Source organism: Betta splendens, chromosome 14, assembly GCF_900634795.4.
Source record: "Betta splendens chromosome 14, fBetSpl5.4, whole genome shotgun sequence".
NCBI classification, from domain to species: Eukaryota; Metazoa; Chordata; class Actinopteri; order Anabantiformes; family Osphronemidae; genus Betta; species Betta splendens.
In genome coordinates this window covers 2,844,626-2,866,176 of record NC_040894.2, presented here as the reverse complement: position 1 = coordinate 2,866,176, position 21,551 = coordinate 2,844,626, and the positions used below count along the sequence as shown (strand labels likewise).

General features: G+C 46.0%; 1 protein-coding gene across 4 annotated transcripts in view; it reads right to left on the bottom strand.

The window, feature by feature from the left end:
* Positions 1 to 20,522, bottom strand: part of gabrg2 (gamma-aminobutyric acid type A receptor subunit gamma2) — a 31,069-nt gene extending 10,547 nt beyond the window's left edge. For all 4 annotated transcript variants that reach the window (XM_029173280.3, XM_029173281.3, XM_029173282.3 and 1 more), the window contains exons 1-6: positions 20,322 to 20,522; positions 15,499 to 15,638; positions 12,935 to 13,002; positions 10,362 to 10,582; positions 9,478 to 9,560; positions 7,613 to 7,750 (exon numbers count right to left, since the gene is read on the bottom strand). In XM_029173280.3, the coding sequence (XP_029029113.1) occupies positions 7,613 to 7,750; positions 9,478 to 9,560; positions 10,362 to 10,582; positions 12,935 to 13,002; positions 15,499 to 15,638; positions 20,322 to 20,404 (733 nt within the window). In that variant the 5' untranslated portion in view covers positions 20,405 to 20,522. The remainder of the gene's footprint in view (positions 1 to 7,612; positions 7,751 to 9,477; positions 9,561 to 10,361; positions 10,583 to 12,934; positions 13,003 to 15,498; positions 15,639 to 20,321) is intronic.
* Positions 20,523 to 21,551: the final 1,029 nt, after the last annotated feature.

Below are 21,551 nucleotides of genomic sequence, written 5' to 3'. Positions count from 1 at the left end.
ATCTGTCAGATGTGGGCGGGCTCAACAGACCGCTCACACTTTATCCTCATCTAGTCTACGGGCGGAGCTCTCTTTCAGGGCCGTTACCACTGAAGTCAGCGAATAAGAGGATGTGTCACATGTGGCCCACGTCGAAAGCGCCGAGCGTCAATGTCCACATCCAGCGACGCTACGGACAGAATCAGTCCTTCTCAGCATTCACTACGTTGCCATAATTGCATTGCTATCTATTCATTCCACTGCTTTCTGTTTATTTCTCATGGGTGAAAAATGCAACAGCAGCTGTGTAGAAAATCAGCCGCAGCTCTGAACTATTGTTTGTATTAAGACACGGTTGGAAGTATTTTTATTAGGATCACACATTTCCCTGGCAAAAGCGATTCACTACAAACTGATGTAATCTCCAGAAAGCAATAAAACCTTGGCGGAGATGATCATTCATCACAAAACAGCGTCGCTTGGTTGTTAAGACAGACACAACACACTCAACAGAATTAGACACACTCACACGTCCACACGGTGGAAGACAAATTATCACAGAATACGGATCCTATATTATCGTACGAATACAAAACTGGCTGCTTTATTATTATTATTATTAAATACAGATAAGATTCCGTATTCGATGGCGGCTTTGAAGCAGCTGGAGGTTGTGTGAGCTGGTGTGGATGAGACCTGAGGCACATGCTGGACGTCCAGGCCTGACGCGCTGCACAGCTGCTGACAGCTCGTCCCACTGAGCTCATCTGCTGTCAAGCGCCATCTATTTCACAGGCGACGGCCGGTCGGCGCCACCGTGCATGTTTTCAGGCAGACAGGAGCTCTGCTAATGACTAGGTTGTGCTGTGGATGCTCACCGGGTCAACATGCTTAGACACTCGCCCCGTTTCCAGACAGGACCCGAAGCTGCGTGCGAGTGATTACCTGGTTGCTGATGAACCAGTGCCTGTTCACCCAGTGTCACGGTGAACGGGCACAGCACGACGCTGAGCAGCCGCGACATCACAGCAGCCGCGCAGGAGGGCGCGGTTCGACCGGCTCATCCAACACCGCGTTTACTGTCACAGACCCGCTAACAGCGCTCCGATTCTGGAGAATGGCTGTTTATTGTCAGAAAAGTGGCAGCTTTCCCACCGAATGTGCAGCCACTTAAGTCTCACACTAAAGTGAAGTAGCTACTATGAATTCAGCTCATTCTTCCTGACTGCTGCACCACAACACGTCGAACGTGTCACGCTAGTCAATGAACACTTCAAATAGAACAGACACATTTTCATTGCTGCTTATTTAATTGATCAACTTATGACCTGACCACGCCCCCTGCCTCCAACCCCGCCCCCTGCCTCAGGCCACGCCCCCTCCTGATTTGGGCCTCCTGATTGTTTTTCTCTGTGGTTCCCTTTGGTCCTAACTCATTCTAACCTCTGTCTGCCATTTTGTTGCTTCCTAAATAGCTCCGTCCAAATGCTATTAAACCTTATGACCTACTGAATTGTAGGCGTTACCTGTTTGTATTACCAAGAAACGTGCAGTTTAAAATAGGCACAAACTCATGCCGACACTTTATGGAATCGTTATCGTCTCTGCACACCTGCTACCTGTATCTTGCCTCTACTCGGTTTATTTTGGTCATTTTCTGTAAAGTGAAATCATATTTCACATTTGCTTTCTCCACATATTAGTCATTCATTTCCATCACGTCACACAATTAAAAACAGGGGCAACACATTCACGAGCTGCTCCTCTCGCGTCTCTCTCCGTTTTATCAGCGCTCCAGCTCACCTTGTCTAAAAACGGCTTCGTTATTTCGCATTCACACCAGGAGAGATGCGATTCACACTCATTAAACAAGCTCCAAGTTCTAAAATTCTACTCGCCCGCTTTTCTCCCCATGTTTACCACATCACCTCCTTTCTCTCAGTTCCAATCAGTTTGGCTCGTTGACAGGACTTATTCCCACGAAGCAGTCACGACGCTGATGCATCGACTTACCGCATCACTTGTGGTTCTTTAAAAAGCCGGGATGAGCTGCCATTTGGAATGAAAAAGTTAAAGCACTACTGCCCGAGTAACGAAAAACGACCAATGGGTGGATACAAAAATAATTTTTGTTGAAATAACCCAACAGTGAATCAACAGCTGCCATTTTACAATTCAGCTGAATGTATCAACAAGTCAGTGAACATCTGCCTCGTCGTCATCAGATGTTTCGTTAATCATAAACGCTGTCAGCGACACAATGTTTTAAAGGATATCTTCAATTCTAATGCCTCGATGTGCTGCCCTTCACAACAGCCATAATGCAATTTCAATTTAAATTGGATGGATAAGCCCAGACAAACAATGTACGAGCCAAGACAATCAGTGTCTGTTCCACTGCCAGTGGCTTTGTACTATTACAAATTACAGTTTTGGATCCCTGCTTTTAAGCTTTGAAACCTAATTAATCACATTCAACGTAATGAACGATTCGCCCAAAACTATTAGACGCAGATTTTTGCCTCTGCGTACTCATATTAAGTAGTGATTTCTTTTAAGTACCTTAATAATCGCCAAGCCTCAGCAAAACAGCGCTCCCAGAATCAGCACATAATGCACACGGTTCTGCTCTTCTGCAGAACCTGAGTTCATTTGCAGTCGGCTCGAACAGATTATGGGTAGTTCCACTAAAGGTAACAAGAAAAAGTGTCGGGAGAACAGAGAACGTCTGCAGGGTTGCAGACTTCAGCGTTTTGCATTTTAAACATACAATACACTGTGATAATGAGTCTCATCACTCACTGGACAGTATCTCTGTTATATTTGCACAAATCTGCCCAGATGAAATGTACTGGGTGTTTCAGTATCATGTAACACAGACAAGATTCTACTTCACTACATTAAAACAGTTATGATCAGTTAAAATGTGTTACTGTACCTACAATTCAATTAAACCAAATGATAAAATATAATCTTAAGTCTATATCATTTTATACGATGCTGTATGATTTGCGACTGCAACACTGCCTGAATGTTCAGACTGGAGGAGGCTCAAGCAGAAGAACACAGCCCAGCTCCTTCTGCCAGATGATTACAACCAAATGCACATCATTTTCTGGTCTCGCATCCATTGCGTCCCCTCTTTCATTCTCTCTCCCATCCTGCATCCTGGGGCACCAGATTAACGTTGTCTAACGCGTCTCCTGTGTTGCATTTCCATTCTCCACTTTCAAGTGTTAATTACTGGCTTATTACTCTGTCAGCTGAGAAAAGCAGAGATGGAAGAAGCGAAGGCAGTCTGAAAAGTAGGACACAGGAAACAGCGCTGTGCAGGAAGGGGGCTTGAGGTGGGGGGCGGGGTCTGAGAATGCAGACATGGAAGACAGTGGGTGTAAAGGGTGGGTTAGTGCGTTAGCATGGAGGTTGGAGGGAGGAGTGTAAATTGATATTTCACTGGGGATGGGGGCGATTAGAGCGCAGCCGCTGTATTATAACGGCGGAGTCAAAGCGCAGCTAATGGATTGTTTCTGCACTTCCTAACCTGTTTCCAGCATGATGAAGTGATTGTCATCTGATAAAGAGCTGCAGCGCGTCTTTATCGCGGTGAAGCGTCTGCTTCTACGACCACGTGAAGGAAGAGATATTGGATTATGCAACCCTTTAATTCCTGGTGATTGTTTTAATATTTAGCATTTTCCGACATTAAAACTGTTTCATCTGTGTGAATTGATTGCACTTGGACCTTCTCTGTTTTTATATTGCTTGATCTCATATTGTGTCTCCTTTATATTTTCATCACCAAAGCAACGCTGTGCTCTGGAAACAGGAGCCATTTCTCACAACGTACTTAATCTTTCACTGGTGTTTTATTTGATTAGGGATATGATGTCTCAGCAACAATAAAAACTACAGGCATTTTGGTTTTATTGCTTTTTGTCTCACTCCTTCTTGTCTAGATTAAATCAAGCACGTGATGACAACTCTATGGCTCTTTTCTTTAATTTTCCCTTTAATTTGCTTTAAATTCTGCTGCTAAACCATATGTGGCAACGCTGTTACCACTGGGAGATGTCACAGACCTCCTGATGCTTTGACAATAACTAGAGCGTTGTAGGAGAACTGCTTTGTTTTGCCGTGCAACAAAAACCCAAAACAGCCTTGATGGAATCCAACAAGTTATTTCACGCTGCTGGAAAAAAACCCGGCGTATCTCATCACATTATGACCTTTGTTCAAAAGCAATGAGAACAATGCACAATGTGGAATAAGTGAATCATGTGTTTACATGAGTGTGATATACGTGCACACACAACTGCACATGCGTGTTGGTGTGTTTATTTCAGCCCGTTTCCTCTCGCTGGGCTACATCCTCTCAAACGCAGCGCCCCCAGATCCGCCCCATCAAAGAATCATCTGCAAACTGTGGCGCCGGGTAATCGGAAGAAGGCCACTGATGTGTCCCTGGGCTTTATCCACTCAAAGTGAATCACACAGGCGGGTGCACACAGACAACAGGGCCGCACGCCATGGCTTTTGGAAGGTCACTCTAAGAATAGCTTTTTATACATTAAAAAAAGAACACGCACCAGAATGTGCATGCAAGCAACGGAAAAATGCATTAGTTCACGGGCGCAGACAGAATGAACGCGAGCAGGCGTGGCTCTGTGCTCGTGGTACCGAGCTGAGAGGTGGAAGAACCGGGCCCAAAACCTGCCTCGGACGCATCTGGCTTTGCCCAACTTTGCCAAGTTCCTCTTTCATCACTCTCGTGAGGAAAGTGAACTAATGAAACTGCAAAACAAGAGGGAGGAAGAAACTTCCTACAAGATCATATAAACTGTACGCTCGCTTATGTGAGACGCCTATAGAGACAATTCGCCCAACATGAAGACATTTTAGGCCGACATTTAATGCAAACAATTCACAACAGGAGGATCAGTAGTCCTGTGGATCAGTAGTCAGGCCAATGAGCCAAAAGCAGGAATGCATGAGGGCAAATCCTGCCTTAGTCAGACTAGAATATGACACTGTTCTCACCACATGCTATTCTGTGAGTTGCCTAAACTTAAAGCTTAAAACAAGACATTTGTCCTGATTAGGAATCAGCAGGCTCTTATTAATCCTACATTTAACACAAACAGATGAAGTTTTGTTGAGTTAAAAAGTTGGAGACTGGTCCTGTGGCTGAATGGTTGAGCTACTGAACTGCACAGTGGGACACGGTGGTTCAAATGCTGCCTTGGGCATTAATATGATGAAAAAGGTGCCATCGTTCAGACAAATTAACCCTGAGGATCCTGGGGCTCAGTGGTTGATTTTCTGTGCTACAAAGTGAGAGGATAGGGTTCAACTCCTGTCCTCAGTCCTGTCACACCAGGCTGTAGTATATGGTGAAAAAATAGTCATCCTATACAGTAGTATGTGAGGGAATGTGGTGACTCTCCTCTCCAATAACTACTGCATTACACTGCTGTCTACAGTAAATGTGTTGGTGGAGTCTTGTCAGCTGATCGGTCTGTTTTACTGTGACACTGATCACTGCTCCACCTTACATCATGTAATATTGAAGCTCATCACTGTGGCTGGAGGCAAACTGATGAACGTCAGTGTGTCAGCTGGCTCGTAAAATAGTGATAATCCAGCTCAGGTACAAGTAAACATCCTTGTACGCTAGACACAGCGATGCTACAGCTACAGAAGCTCTACACATACTGTCTCACACTCTTTTACACTTGACCTTTGTAAAGCAACACCATGTGTGACATGAATTTCCTTTCAGGACCAATGAAATGCCAAGGCTTCCAACCCCTTCCCACTTTATTCCCTTCAGTGTTCGCTAACATTTGTCTGACCTTCCCCTTTCTGTCTCCTCCTTACTTTATTCCTATCCACACTATGATGCTTCTGAACATTTTTAAACACCCGCCTGTCGGAGGAGAGAGGGTGAGAACACAACACAGCTCCCAGGATTTGTCTCAACTTTTTAGGCCAAGGGAGCAGCAACCCCCCCCCCCCCCCCCCTCCCCCACTGGTGTCCTTCCAAGGGTCCTTGCTTGTCAAAAAGCAGCAGTGAATCTTTTTTATATTTTGGGCTGGAGCGTGTGCATGCAAATGTGTGTGTGTGTGTAGATGCAGGTATGGGCTTCCAGGCAGCACGGCCGGCTATGATGTGAAGTGACGTGTGGAGACTAAGCCCGTGGACACTGGCTAAGAGAGCAAGGAGAAACCAAACAAGACAGACAGCCGTGGAAAAAAAGAAGCCTACAACACAACTGCATCAGAGCGGCAGAAGGCACGTCTCCTCCCTGCTCTGCTCGTTACGTCATCGCTCAGTCCTGCTTTAATTGTTAATCGCAGTTTAGCATTTTTTCCTTTGTATTCCAAAAAAACACGCAGACAATTTGAGCACAGATAGACGAAACCCGCCGAGCAGCGCTGTGACAGGCCGAGCCTGGGGGAGACCGGCCTGTCGCACAGAATGAGACCAGATATCGTCCTCTGGCTATTTGCTACAGTCATCATTGTCTGGATCTGGCCTATTCACCTGCCTGCCTGTCTGCTTAGCTTAGCGTTAAGTGTCCCTCCGTTGCCTCACCTGACCCACTTTACCTCAATTTAACTGATAGTCATTCAGCATAGTGCTTTAAATGAAATCATGTAAAGAAAGGCTTTAAAGAATAGCTAACAGTGTGACCTTCCAGGCAGGACAAAGGCGCCGTCGTGCTCATGAATAGTGGAGCCGAGTATCGCACAGACCAGCAAATCCTCAAATGGAGGCGTGACCTCATTGTCATACAAGACGCTTTCCAAAATCACTGCACTTCTACATGTACGAGTGCCACTGATTTGTGCCACGCTTAATAAGACAACTTCACGCAAAGATGCGAAACAGCTTTAAAAAGGTCAACGGGAGCTTTGTTTGAAGGAGGCCGTGGCTGCTCGTTTATCGTCTCTGGGACCAACTGAACCACTAGGACAACAGTTTGTGATTAGAGTTTATGTCTGAATTTGAAATGTACAGGAGCTGCTGATGCCAACATCATAGGAGCGCCATCCACCGCATGGCAAGTACTCGGGATAATTGCAGCGTCCTGACGCACTTGTTTTTGAGACAGATGTTGTGTTCGCGAAATCCTGAAGCAGGTCACACATCCAAAGTGACTGCGAAATGAGACAAGAGGTCTCTCAGCCACAGTCAAGGTTCTGTGCTCTGACAAGACAGCAGATGGCTGTTTGTGGAAATAACAAACCAGATCAGAGAGCGAGCGAGTCGGAGGACGCTGCAAATCTTTCACCACAGCTGATCCTCCCACTCAGATTGCCTTTTTATGTTTAGATTCAAATAGAAATCAAATAATCCATTACATGTACAGTAGTTATTATATATTTTACTACATAGCACCACTTAATTCATGTTGTTTTGTGTATACGATGTTGTTGGACCAAAATAAATAAAATATCTATACTACACTATAAAATATTATACGATACGATATAAATACAGAGGATCATGTTTTAATAAGATCACTGATCAGCAATGACTCAGAGAAATCATAACAATATTTGAGGCACTGGAGCTGAGCCAACCTGCACTAAAACAATATTTGTTTGAAGAGGAAATATTTTGCATTACCGGACACGGTCCTCACAACCTCGGAGGTGTTCCTCAGGCCCACGAAGGAGAACTGGTAGAGCCTCCAGGAGCGGATGTCGCCGACCTCCACTGAGCTCCTCTTCCACTTGTACACGATCTCCTCCCTGGGGTAGCCATCTGCATGGGAGAGAAACGAGTGAGTAGCTTAACTCGAAAGACAAAAAAAAAAACGGAGCTCGGTCCAAAAAAACACAAGACGAACATTCATCCCTTTTAGGAACCATCTTAAGACGGAGTGCTTAGAAATGCTCTGCGCTGTGTGAAGCAGCATGAGCGTTCAGCGGGGAACAAAAACACTGTTTTATTTCAGAATAATCCATAATCACAAAGTCGGCAAGCTCACAAATAAATATGAGCTTTATATAACACACTGGTGAATAAAATACGCAGTCCATCTGTGGGGAGAAGCGAAAACACTGGGCCGCCATAAAATTTCCATTGATCCACAGCTGGTTGCATTTTGGTAATTTGATCCCCTCAAGAGGAAGCTGTGACGATTGAACACTAATCTTATTTGTCCATTTCTAATTCAGAGAAGATGCATTATCATATTTGTTCGCATTGAATTTCTGTCTTGTAGCCAAATTTCAGAGTAGTTAGAACATGTGGAACTGGGCTCCTTATGCTGTGAATGCAGCTCCATAAACTTTCCCTCAGTCTGATTGTAGCGCTCCCTCCCTGCAGATTCCAGTCTGGAGCCAACGTCAGATGAGCTGAGGTCTGAATAATGCACTGAACTTTCCCGTCTGCAGACTTTAAATGGCGTCGTGCCTAAAGTGCTCTCAGACAACGCTGGACCTCGTAGGAGCGCGGGGATGGAAGGCGCTTCCCATTCGCCTCATCTCAAGCAGCGAGACGGGCAGGGAGGAGGTCGGCTGCTTCGGAACAGAATATCGATTCACGTCCCTTTGGGAAGGTAGAACGTCAATGCTCCTGCAGCTCAATGTCAGGACTTCACTTTGGAACAACTTGCATCCCTCGCGAGGTCAAGAGTAATTAACATACTGCATGTAAGAGGAACAGGCGCTCTTTGGTAAATTCTGTTCACTGGACCGAGCGCCGTACAGTCAACATGTGAGGCACAAACGTGAGCCTGTCTCTCCATCATCAGCAACTCCCAGAAGCTGCTGCAGTGGAAAATGTGCTGTGATTTGTGGGACATCTGACGTGACCAACTGCTGAACACGCCCTCCCCGCTGCTCCGGAGATGGAGCCTGAGCTGCACATCAAATGAATTTCTCAAACATCCACGGCTCTCATCAAATTTAAATAAATGCCTCCATTCTATATTTAGACCCGGTTTCATTTTCTCCTGCTCTAGAGTCATATACTGTAGTGGAGCGCATTCTCCCAGAGGAGCATCCCATGGTGCATTTCTGCATGGAGCCACAGCAAACCTCATTTGCAAAAGTTGCCCCCGTCCAGTCCTCAGACTCAGTCTGAACCTGTCTCACCTTTTCAAATGGCTTCTACAGCAGTATTGACAAAGTGCAGGAAAATCAAACACCACTTTGCCTTTGGTCAAGTTGGCAATGAGACATCTATTATTAGATCCATGTACTGACTCACTAAATACACATTTTTGTTCAAAGCAGATATTGTAACAGATTTTGTCTGTTTATGCTGCATTATACAGCCATTACAGACTAACAGTACTGCACCTCCATATGTGCTCAGATTCTACATCCACATGTGACTCATCAGTGCTGGAGTGCTGTAAACAGATCACATGACTACTGCATCCTCCAATTGTGGCTTTGCATAATCTTGTTCCTCACTGAGTGAAACGGAGGGAGAGAGGAGCGAGTGAGACGGTAGGAAAGCAGCAACGAAGCCAAACCTACAGCTTGAAAACTCCAGGGGACACGAGTGCTCATCCATTGGGAAGTTGTTCAGTTTAAGCTGGCACTCGGCGTCGATGGTCAACCTGTAGAGACACAATGTTTGGATCGAGTGACTCGGCAGGAAAGGAAACGAGCAGGCTGTAAAACGTAATGCTGTAATGTTACGGCACAGAGGCAAACGAATTAAACCTGAGGCTTGTTTTGGAAAAGCCAGAATTCAACCCTTCACCTGACCAGGCAGGTATTCATTAAAATTTCACAAAACTAAATTGAGTTTTTTTCTACAGCAACACATCTGCCTCGTCTCTTCACACTCGAGGAAGTTTGAAGGCAAAGTCATTAAACTTCCCCTTAATGAGAGAATGACCTTAAACGACTTTACCCATCCATGCACTCGCTATTGTCATGTATCATTGTCCTCCGATTCACAGCGGTCATCCTAATTAACCACTGGTTAAATTCCGAGTTCCTTAACGAATTAATGAAGTGGAGGGGTGGTGTTCTGCATGGGAGAACATCCATCACAGCTTGATTGAGTCCAGGAGAGTTCGCTCGCTCCCTTACTTTCACTGGTGATGCATTGTGGTGTCAGTGGAAATGTCCACTGTATTAATGATGGCATACAAAACACCATAATGAGCATAATGATTATTTTCCTCTAATCTATCCTCCGGTTTCACACACTTTTATTAGTTTGACACTGACAAACAATATGCCGTTAGTTATTACTGAGCACCTAGTGATTTGAGCTGCAAAGCAGTCTGTCAGATGTGTCAGTAATTAGCTCCTGGTTTCATCAGGTACGAACGGGCCTGTAATCTTATGCATTATGCATTTTAGTAATTATTAGACTATTGGAAAATAAAAGCTGCAGCCTCGCTGACCTGAGGGTGTAGAGGATCCGCCCGTCGTTCCAGATCCGCAGCATGCGGTTGGGCGTGGTGATCCAGTGCGCGTCGGCCTTCTTCGAGTTGCGGAAAAACGTGTCTGGGATCCAGATCTTCCCGACCATGTTGCTGTTGAGACGCAGAACCTTCATCGTGCTGTTGAATTTTAACCTCCTGTCGTACCAGGTCTGGGCGAAGAAGATGTCGATGGTGTATTCCTGGGGACGGAGAGAAGCGCGAGTATTGGAAAATGTTTTGTTTTGCGTCGCTTCAGAAGCTTCATGCGACGCGCTACATGAAACCCTGTCAGGAAAAGCTTTAAACGTTACTGTTTGGAACCAGAGCTGTCGCCAATGTGCAGCTTTTAACTGTCAAATACTATGAGATCAAATTGAAATGCGGCTCCAAAGGCAGTTCGCTTCTTCTTCTTCTGTGCCAGTGGAAGCCGACTGCTGGGACGCCTTTAAAGCTGTTTCTCCTCAGTTCAAATGGTGTCTATTGAGGCCAGGAAGTCTTTTTGTACCCGCTAAAGAGTTCTGTTTAAAGACCATCTTGACGCCCTCAACCTGAAAATTAAATGTTCAACGGGGCAATTAATAACTCCCCTTGTTTGGCTCAAGTGTCATCCAACTTCACAACCTGCTGCTTCAGCTGCACTTTGTCCTGAGCCTGACAAAACTTCCCCGCCGCCCCATTCAATCCTCGAGGAGCCGTGTTGGAATATACATGAGGGATGAAAACGCGGGCTGAGTTAAAGAGCTGAGAGCGAAGGTGAGACGTGGGGAAAGGAGAGGGAGCGGCTGAGGGGGAGCCATCGCTTCTCATGCTCATTCTGTTTGGTTGAGGAATGGTTGAGCCCCGAGGTTCCAAGTGAAGTACAGCAGGAGAAAGGACCAAGCTGGGGATTTGTGCGCGAGAGGCCGGAGACGCATTAACTTCCTGACAAAGCTCAGCTCAACAATAAAGCTTAAATCCATGCCAGAGAGTCCTAAACGAGATTTGAAAAACAACGTTTTCACTAGGCAACATCCCAATCCGCTTTTTCACAGGACAGGTAGATCAAATCCAATCAGCAGAAGATTGAATGCCTTAGGATCTTCATCTGGGCTCCGCTGAGTGGGATAAACATCTTATTTATCCTTTAACCTACACACACACACACACACACACACTGGGATCTCACGCAGAGTTTCACATCTTTATATTCAAACAGTCTAAAAGCTGCTGAGCTCCAGTGGCAAAAAAAGCATCAATTTATGATTCTTCCTCTGCTTGAAAACCTTTATCTCTGTCTCTCTGTTCGTCCCACCGTCTCCTCCCTCTGTCACGCTCACGACTTGTAACTTTGCCATTTCCCAACGACTCCTAACTCCTAATTAAAAATTCAGCATTGACTCCATGCTCAGATTCACACCCCCACACCATCAGTCTATTCTCTGCTCTTCAGAAAATCCGGCAACTTCGCCGCATTTTTCATGTCGCATTGTGAACGCGCCGGCCCAGTGATGCTGATTACATATGAATGTGCAGCAATCAGTCAACCTTTCATGTCAACGGAGTGCCCTTGTCATGCGCATGCTCACACACACACACACACACACACACACACACACACACACACACACACACACACGCGCAAACAGACTCACCGACGTGAGCAAAACATTTTCTAACCGATCCGATCCGCGAATCTGATCCAACTCCTCAGTGGCTGCACTTATTAAGAGTGGGCGTTTGAGCTAAGACTTAGTGAAATGGAATGGCACCGCGATTTAGGGCAAGCTGCTCGACACAGCTACAGCGGGTTCTCAGTGGGAACACGCAGCCCAACACAGTGACACATACAAGAACAACTGAAGCTAATTGGAAATTCCTCTCGTCGCTGTTAGCCAACCGACTTATATGTTTAGGAATGACATTCACTCCACTATTTCAAACATAGTATACACTAAAAAATGTGACATTCACACTTGGACGCTGGCAGAAATGAATATTGCTCCAGTGCTTCAAATACCAGGGCTTCCAAAAGAAATACACTGTAAGAGTGCCGGTAGTTAATAATGCAGGAGGATCCCAGCTCATCTATGGATTATTGATGAGTGGGTTAGTAAAAAATAAGAGCTTTCTCAAACACATGTCTGTTGGTGAACAAACATTTACAGTAGGGCCCAGATTAATCCGTAACAACAAACAGGAATCGTCGTCCAGATCTTCAGGTGACACATCGTAGCAGCAGATGAAGATCTTGGCAAACACAAAGTGAGATTTTCCAGCGCACACATCCATTTGCAAATGTGCTGCTTTGAGATGTGGCCTGGTTAATTTTTAATTTGTGTTCCTATTCAAACGAAGGGGCTCCATACAGTATGCAGGGGTACAGGACGAGCACCGGGCGCTCCCACTGCGGAGGTGCAACGGACGAGTAGCTGAGTGGTGCATGCAAAGGTGGAAGAAGGGCCACCAGGTTTTAACGGAGAACAGGTACAGGCCAAACACAGACACATTATTCCCCACTGGGCTTAAATACAGATATCAGTAACACATTTGCTTCATATTCCACCATTACTCACCATATTGATGGCGTTCACTGGGCCGATGCTGTTGACAAACATGTCTGTGTGGATCACTGTGGGTTTCACTGCAAAGAAGCAAAAGGAAAATCCATTTTGGAGATTAGCAATCGCCGTTGTTGTTGTTGTTGTTATCACCTGCGAGTCGTTTTTATGCCGGCTCTACATCATCGGCTCAATCATCACTACTGTGAGGTTGTTGGGAAATATTACAGGAAGGAAAACAAGGTGCTAAAAGTGGTTTCAGTGGATTAAACCGATACAACAGTGGCCTTGTTCCTCCTTCTGTCTTCCTTATAACATTATAACTGGTCTATATACAGTATAAATGAAAATATAAAACAAATCCATTTGAAGTAATTGATGTCTCAAAGCTTGGTGTCTATAGTCATTTCGCTGTTAGTGCAGAATGTGAGGAAAGTAATCAGTGTGATAAATGTTTTTTGGGGGATTTGGGATTTTAAATAAAGTTTCTCGGTTTGTAAATATCAGTCTAATTTAGCTTCATTTACGTCTTTTAGCTTCTTTTTCTGAAAGGTCAAAACCTTTTGCTTGTGTTGAGTAGATCTTGATAACTTGATAAAAATATGTTTTATATTATTATATTTCCAAATCAAATGCTATTAAAAATAAAGATTTAAACAACATGGTTTTCATACTGTAGCTAGTGATTGACATTCAAGCCTCTTTTCAGATTAAACAATATCACTTTGCAGATGAAGCTGTGTTATTTCATTAGGACTTCGCCAGGCTCACGTTTCCTGTGATGAGGCTGCATCCAGCTTCCTGAAGAACCACACACCCTGTATTTACGGCCAATCCCCTGACCCATTTACCAGAACACCTTTGTGCCCTCTGCAGCGGCCCACTCATCCCTTTTCCTGTGCCTCTATGCTTGAGGCTTGTGAGTGGATCATTCTCTCCTTTGGAGGTATTGATTTCACTGAGGCTCACAGAGAAACGTACTTTTGGTTAAAAGCGCCACATTAATATCCTCAGAGTAAATGTGTGGCTTAAAACAGCGTGCAGCAGGAACCATCGTCATTCAGCATCTCTTGCACCTAAACAAATAACTCATTCAAATTAATGCGTCGCACATCTTGGTGCCTAATAAGTATTCTGATGGAGTGAGCTGGATATTCAGACGCCAGAACTAGAGCTGACGAATCCGGACAGCTTGTTCTCATGGAGGTTCGTGCCACATCCTTGAGGGATCTGACTGAGAGTTGGCCCACATCAACATCTACGCCCAAGGACATCACGTATGAGAGGAGGGTCAGGTTGTGACGGACTGCGTGGGAATAAGTTCACTACAGTAAACACGCACACATGCGTTCACATCATTACAACTCGCGCGTGTAATGAATGTACGTAGCTCACATGAAGCAGTGGTTTCAGCAGACGGAGATTAAAACCAAATTAATGATCTTATTTTAAACAGCCAACTACAGAGAAATGCTTCATAAACGCCCAAACAGGTGCCAAGGAAGCATTACTCAAAGTGAACATACAGTAGTAGCTGTGCACAAAAATCTATTTCAGCTGCCTGAGAAGATATAATGCAGCACCGTCCAGTACATGCCAACACTCCCACGGCGCCGGTCCAATTAGCTTATAGGCTCCAAATGACCGAATGCATCACTGAGACTTAGCAATCATGTAAAAAGCATGTTGCAGAACGCTGTTACATTGTTGCCTTTGTACTTAGAGAGCTGGGCTGGTGGCGCAGAGAGCAGACAGCTGTGTTACTTCTCTGCTTTTGTCTTGAGTTATTATTTCATCAGCCAAGGAGCGGCTGACGATGCAGCTCTTTAGGCTGATGGTGGACTGAGCAATGACAAAGACAACGCTGTTGTGTTACACCAGGGAGGACAGAGGAAAACTGCCCTGATGTACGGCGATAACTGTCATTTTCTAATGTACTTCTGCCACTTACAAGGTGAATACAGCAGCAGCCAGTGTCCAGAGCGCAGCATGACTACAGGCTTTTCTCTGCTAGAATAGGGAGCGCTACATCTTCATCATTCGAGAGCGGAATATGACAGATTTGGACTTGGACCAGTTTTCTCAGGAAGACTCATCCATGAATCACGCACTCAGCTCCACACTCTGCTCTTATAGAGATGGACGTGACAGGGTTTCAGATACGCCTCGTGACGTGAATCAAGTAAAACAACCAGCCAACGGCTACATTTAGTTTAGTTTAGTTTCTAATGCACATATGAGCCAAACGCTTTGGTGAGTATCAGACAACAACAGCGTTGCGTAGCTGCAGGTGACGGCCGACGTGTTATTTAAACTGAAAGAAACAACACTTGAGAATGAGAATCCTGCCAAACCTACAGTAGGTTCCTGCTTGAACATGAGACAAAGAATATCCTTGATGGGAAAAATTGCATATATAATCATAGACAGACACATGCATCCATGTGAAGCAGCTGCTGATGTGATGCAGCTTAAAGTCATAGTTTGTTCTTATCCACCTACATCCGAAACCGTGCGTTGCTCCACTTTATCACCTACTGTACATCTGGTTGGTGCAGCATCTGCAAAGAACCACCTACCTCCAATATCAGGCCTGAGTTTGTTGTCGTATCCGTCCAGGAGGCTGTTCAGGATGTGCGTGACGTCGCTCTCGTAGACCTTGGGCGTCAGCACCCACGTCTTGTTCGACACCTCGTCATCGTCGTCGCTTTGGAAGGAGCTGCAGGGTGAGGAGAACAAAAACCCACGTAATCACTCATTTAAAGGGAGAAGGCGCTGCTCCATTCCCAGCATGCTCTGCTTTCAGCACAAAGACACGTTGGGAGATGAGAGACGCTGCAGGCAGACAGACTTTTAAGGATCCCAGCCCAAGGTCAGCAGATAAATTTGAGAATGTTTTCAGAGCTTTTCATCACCACTGCATCACTGCAGGAAACACTGAAATGCATTTGATTAATGCTTTTCCATTTTGTTCCCGTGAAACAAACGTACAAGGGAAATAAAGTGATTATTAAATGGCACTGAGATATCAATCCACTAGTGAGTGCACAATATATGCCAGAACATGCATTTCCTCTCATTTCCCCTCACTGTATGGCCACAAATCAAATATTCAGTGTGTAATAACCACATTTGTCACTTTGACGACTCTAAGATTTTGCAACATTGCCATCTGTTTATACGAACGGTCATTTGCAAGAAATGAAAGCTTGTATGTGTTTGAATGTTGATCCCGGCTGGTGTAATCCGTGCTGAGGCCAGTTCAGGACACGGCATTACGCTGACGAACCCCCCAGAATTTGGAGATGAGTCCCATTAGGCTTTAAGTCTGAATCAGACAGGAGCATAAACAAACCGGGTTTCATCTGAATTTGGGTGACATGAAAGAGCTGAACTTCGTGTCTGAGCGTCGCTCCCCCTGCTTTGAGATGGCATCTGGAGTTTTAGAATTTTATAATCTGTTTTTTCAATAATTCCATGGCTCTCATTCCCACCAAAGCCATGAACACACTCGCACGAGATGCTAAATTTAAAAGGCTAAAAGCAACGGAAGCGAAAGAGACAAACACTGATATTTAAATTTAATTAAAAATTCTAATGTGAAGACCAAACCAGCAAACATGCACAATCAGTAGAGAGAGGCGCTAGTGCCTGTTCACCTTCAGACACACTCAAGGCCCTTTTTCAACCCAGCAACGACGCACAAATAGTAAAATTCCTCAATGGCAAAGTCAAGGTCCACAACAGCTTGTTTGTCGTATGATGAAGAGGGTTTTTAGACACCCCGCGCTTCTGAGGGAGCTGGAGCAGACAAGCCAATTTTCCCTGAGTTTACTTCTTCACCTCAGAAGCCTAAAAGAATAATGATGTCTCAAGAGCCCGACAACAACTGCTGTACTGCGCCACCCTGGCTCAGCACTAAGTGTTTTTTCCTACTCAGGCACAAACAAGCATGTCATTGGTAAAGTACATGCCTTGACTGAATGTTCAAGGCTCTTTATCAACTTTGAGATTGTGATTATGTTAAAGCAGGAATAGCTTTCGCTGCAGCAGAGCAGACTAAACGTGCATAAAGCAGCATCGTTACAACAACCTCTGTTCCGCAGTGTCAGAGGAAACATGCGTTTATGAGGGAGCTACAAAATGTCTGTCGAAAACTGAAACGCCACCTCGTTCCTGGGGATGAAGCGCACACAAACGAGGTCGTCACAGCTCTGACGTGGGCACCAGTCGCCACATCGGCACAGAAAGAGCAGCCTTGGAGCCGCCGTGAGCTTTTCGCCGAGGCTTTGGAGAAATATGAGGACGACAGACTTCAGAATCAAATAAAAAATAAGCTGCAATGGTGAGAAAAAAAAGGAACACTGTTTCCATGGTAGTGTAAAGCACAAGGATAAAGGCCGTGATGGCTTTCTCGTGTTCCTGGCTGGGTGTGAGGAATCACGTTTGACCAGCACTCAGGCTGTGAAGCTCCATCCAGCTCCACTTCCACCGCACCATTAAATCTGTATTATTTCACTCAGGTGGAGTCTTTTAGATAAGCCTGGACTGCGACGTTATTAATAATCTATCCAAGGAATATCACTCCCTTTCACAGAGAGACACACACGGATAAATAGATCTGGTACAAGCGCCTGTGAAAACCTGAATCTCTCTGGTGTTTTCTGGGCTGCTGCAATTTTATCATCTATATTCGTCTCGCAGAGTTTCTCTGTGAATATGGAAACGCTCCAAAGACGAGCAGATCAAAGGAGGAGCCATGTGTTCTGTACTGCAGGCGGATCCGAGGTGCTGACTACTAAATCAGTACCTGCAGGTCCACAGAGAGTCGCGCACGGTGTGAGCGTGCTGTTGTGTTTGTCTTTTCTTGTGCGTGTGAAACCGGACGGCTGCGGCCTTTTATTAAATCCTTCCCTTCACAACGTTGAGGAGCTCTCTCTCTCTCTCTCTCTCTTTCTCTCGCCCGCTCTGTAAGCGCCAGTCCAAACCTGTGCTTCTTTCTGAGCACATCTGAATTAAAATCTCATCTCAGATCTCATCAAACGCGGGAAAGAACGGCCCCATCCTGCACTTTTCCATATTCATGAGAAGGTCTGAGGAGGGCAGTGATACAGCAGTATGAGCTGTGGAAGCACCATCAGCATCCACATCAGGTTCCCCTCAGCGCTTATCTCTGCACGTTTAAACTGTATCTAATAAAAATAAAATCCACTGAACCCTCGTGCTCGTTATCACCACACATGAAATTGGTTTTGCGCCTATGGCAACATCGCAACAACCCATTTTTGCACAGATGAGTTATTGCTGCAAAGTTTCTCTCACAGTCTCTCGTGTTCCATCAAAGACAATAACACGTTGCAGCAGGTACTTTGTACTAATTAGGAAACTGGAAGGATTAGAAGGCGACGTCGCTCTGCTGCTTGATCAGTGCCGATCTGCACTGAGGGTATTTATGTGCAGGACTGACTGAGCTCTGTCAGTCTGCTCTATTTATCTGACCTGGCAGACAAGAACAGTCTATTTACAGACTTCAGTCCAACTCCTGAGTCCAATCGCACAGATTAGCTGATTTCAGCATGCGGCGCTGACTTGCTCCGCGCAGTGATTAAGTACATTGAGGATTGAGCCAGTTTAGAAGATGCCACTGTAGAAAGTTAAAGGGTGGAAGGTCTTCATTTAACCCCACCGAGGGACGAGCATTTCTGAACAGCCACAACAAAAAAGACCTTACAAACGTCATAGCTCAGGCTTGTTATTATTCTCTCATATGCAACAATTCATCCAATATTTCTGAGAAAGAATGTGTGGAAATGTTAGGAGCTAAATACGGCTGCTGTCATGAGCAGATCCTGACTGACTGGGTTTGAGGCAGAGTGGAGCGGTAGTTCGATTCCCATAGGTTGTACAGTACGTTGTAGGTTTTTGCTTTATGGGTAATGACTGTGACAGACCTAAACTAAGCAACAGGCTGCTGTGAGTCTGCATTAGCATCCTCCACTGTTCTGTCAAACTGTCTCACATCGACACAGGAGGACGCAGGCTGAGGCTAGAGCTGACGTCACTTCCTGCCGCCATCGCTATCCCACAATCCTCCAGCTCGAACCTGAGCATGTACAGTCTGCATGTACGTCACTGCACATGGTAGCTGTCAATGAGTCACAATAGGAGCATAGATTACTGAGCACACGCCTGGGGCCTTCTGGGACGTCTTATGCAAGAGCTCTTAAACATGACTCACAAATTTACAATGCAACTCAAGCAATAGATCTCTAACGGCAGCCTGGCGCATAAAGCACTTGAAATGAGAATGATGTCACTGTCACCCGGAGACAGGCGAGGCCGAGAAAAGTGATGACATGAAAGCAGATGTTTACATAAATCTCACGTTTACCCACAATCCACCTGCTGCGTGGTGCGCGCCTTAAAGCGGCCCGTGGATCTGACGTGCGCGCGTCAATCCGTGGGGCAGGAGCCGTGTTTACTCAGGCGGCGCGCGAACGCCACGAGTGCTCAGAATTACAAAGCGCACGAGCCCGGAGCGCGAGGCTGCGATCGGCGTGACGGTGATTAAACGGCGCCGTATTTATCTGCCTCCGTTCTTCGCCCTTGAGCGGCACGAGACGTGAAGCGTGAGCGTCCGCGGCCCCCGACGACCCTCATCTCAGTGTCCGACACAAACGAGCAAACGGCTCCACCGAATAAATCAGCCCCGAATACGCGCCTCGGTGTGTGTGTGTGTGTGTGTGTGCGTGCGCGTGCGTGCGTGCGCGTGTCCGCGCGCGCATCAGTCCATATGTGTTTCCCTTGTGCTTATTGTGCCTTACACTTCCAGCCTCTGTGTGATTGTCTGCCATTTTGAAAAGCTTTCAGTCCAAAAAAAATATTTAAACAATAAAGACTCATCCTCGAAGCCTCAATTAAAACGGCAGTTTGCATAAATCTATTGAAGAGTGCGATCAGAGGCGACACATGCGTTGAATAACGAGGCTCGGACTCTTAGAATAGACTGATCCTTAAAGACAGCTTAGCAGAGGCTGTGTAGCCTTAGCTTCACCTAACTTAGCCTTCGTGTGCTATTTCTAACGCACCGAGAGGAACCGGGCTGCTCAACAACCGCTACGGCCATTTATACGGTGGAAACGCGGGGTCGAACCACCAGCTGTCCGAATAAACGTTTGGCCGAGAGTAAAGGCGCAATAAACGGGCGACACACGCCATTTCTCACGGTGCGACTCAAAATAATGCCACTCCTTCACGTCAAACCGCGATTACGGGCGCCGTGCGATGAACAGACCGCACGCCCCGGTTTTCCGCTCGGGAGCCGAGTGAACGCGGAATGACGCCTCGGTGAACGCGAGCGGCGCCGCTGTAGCGCGGAATGGCGGTGTTCGGTGTTTCTTACCTTGTTGGGAGGTTGACGACGATAAAGACCCAGAGAAACAGCTTCAAAGCGGCGCATTTGGAGGCGAAACGTGGTGAGGCCATCGTCGCCGTCTTCGTTTCCTCTTTATTGCGGATGGACGTGTCCGTCTATTTACTGTGGTTCTTCCCTACGACACATTACGCACGCTGGCGGTCGCGGGTCTGCGAGCGTGGACCCGCGGCGGAGCGGAATCCGCCAAAGCCCGATCGATGCGCGTCGGAAGCCTGGTTTCGCAGCGCTCGTGTGTTCGGCGCGCGTGCCGAAAGCCCAGCGAGGCCCTGAAGAACTGCCACAGACGGCGACACCCCCCCCCCCCCCCCTCGGCAGCTACTCCAGCATCGAGCAGCGGAGCCGCGGCGTGGACGCAGATCAGCGCTGGGGTCAGAGAGGAACTGATGCACGCCGTCGCAGCACAGATCAACACATGCGTGCACGCACCGAGCGGAAGCGGAGCTCCACGGAACAGAGCAAAACGCGTTAGCCTGCTATCACGGCGCTTTCCTCACATCACGTGATGTTTTTAATGTGACTAAATGGCTTTTTTATTGTGACCGTGACAAATGTTCGTTCTGTCAAACTGAAATAAATACGCATTCATAATGATACAGAGCCAATGTTTACAGTCAAACATCCCAGTTTGTTTTGTATAGTTTGTGTCCTAGTTTCTTTATGTTCACTCTTCAATCAGTCAAACTTTCAGCACCTTGGACAGCTCTCTAGTTTCTCTGCTTCCATCACTCAGGACCTTGGACAGCTCCAGTCATTTCATTCCTGCTTTATTCAGAGATTCAATGAGTCCCAGATTATTAAAAAATAATTCTGTCATATTTAGGCTAATAAAGAACAAACAGAAACGCAGAGTAAAGTCAGACCAGTTTGTCATGTGAATGATGTGAGCAGGTCTTTTCACCTCAGCAGCTTCGACTCTCACCACAGTCGGTTTCCTTTCACCTCAGCTCAGTTTGTCGCAAAAAAGATAATTTTCGTTCGATAATCAAATATAAAACGAACATTTCAAGTTATTTAAAACTGAAGCTTTTTAGCACTGAATGTGAACGTATCACCGAACAGAGAGACAGGTGCTGGTGAAAGGAACAGGTGTTGACACAGTCCTCATCTCATAGTGCGTTCGCCCAAAATTTTCTCTGAACATTTTCATATATGCATGTAGGCAGGAAAACACATTTCTATGCTCCCATGAGACTTTAA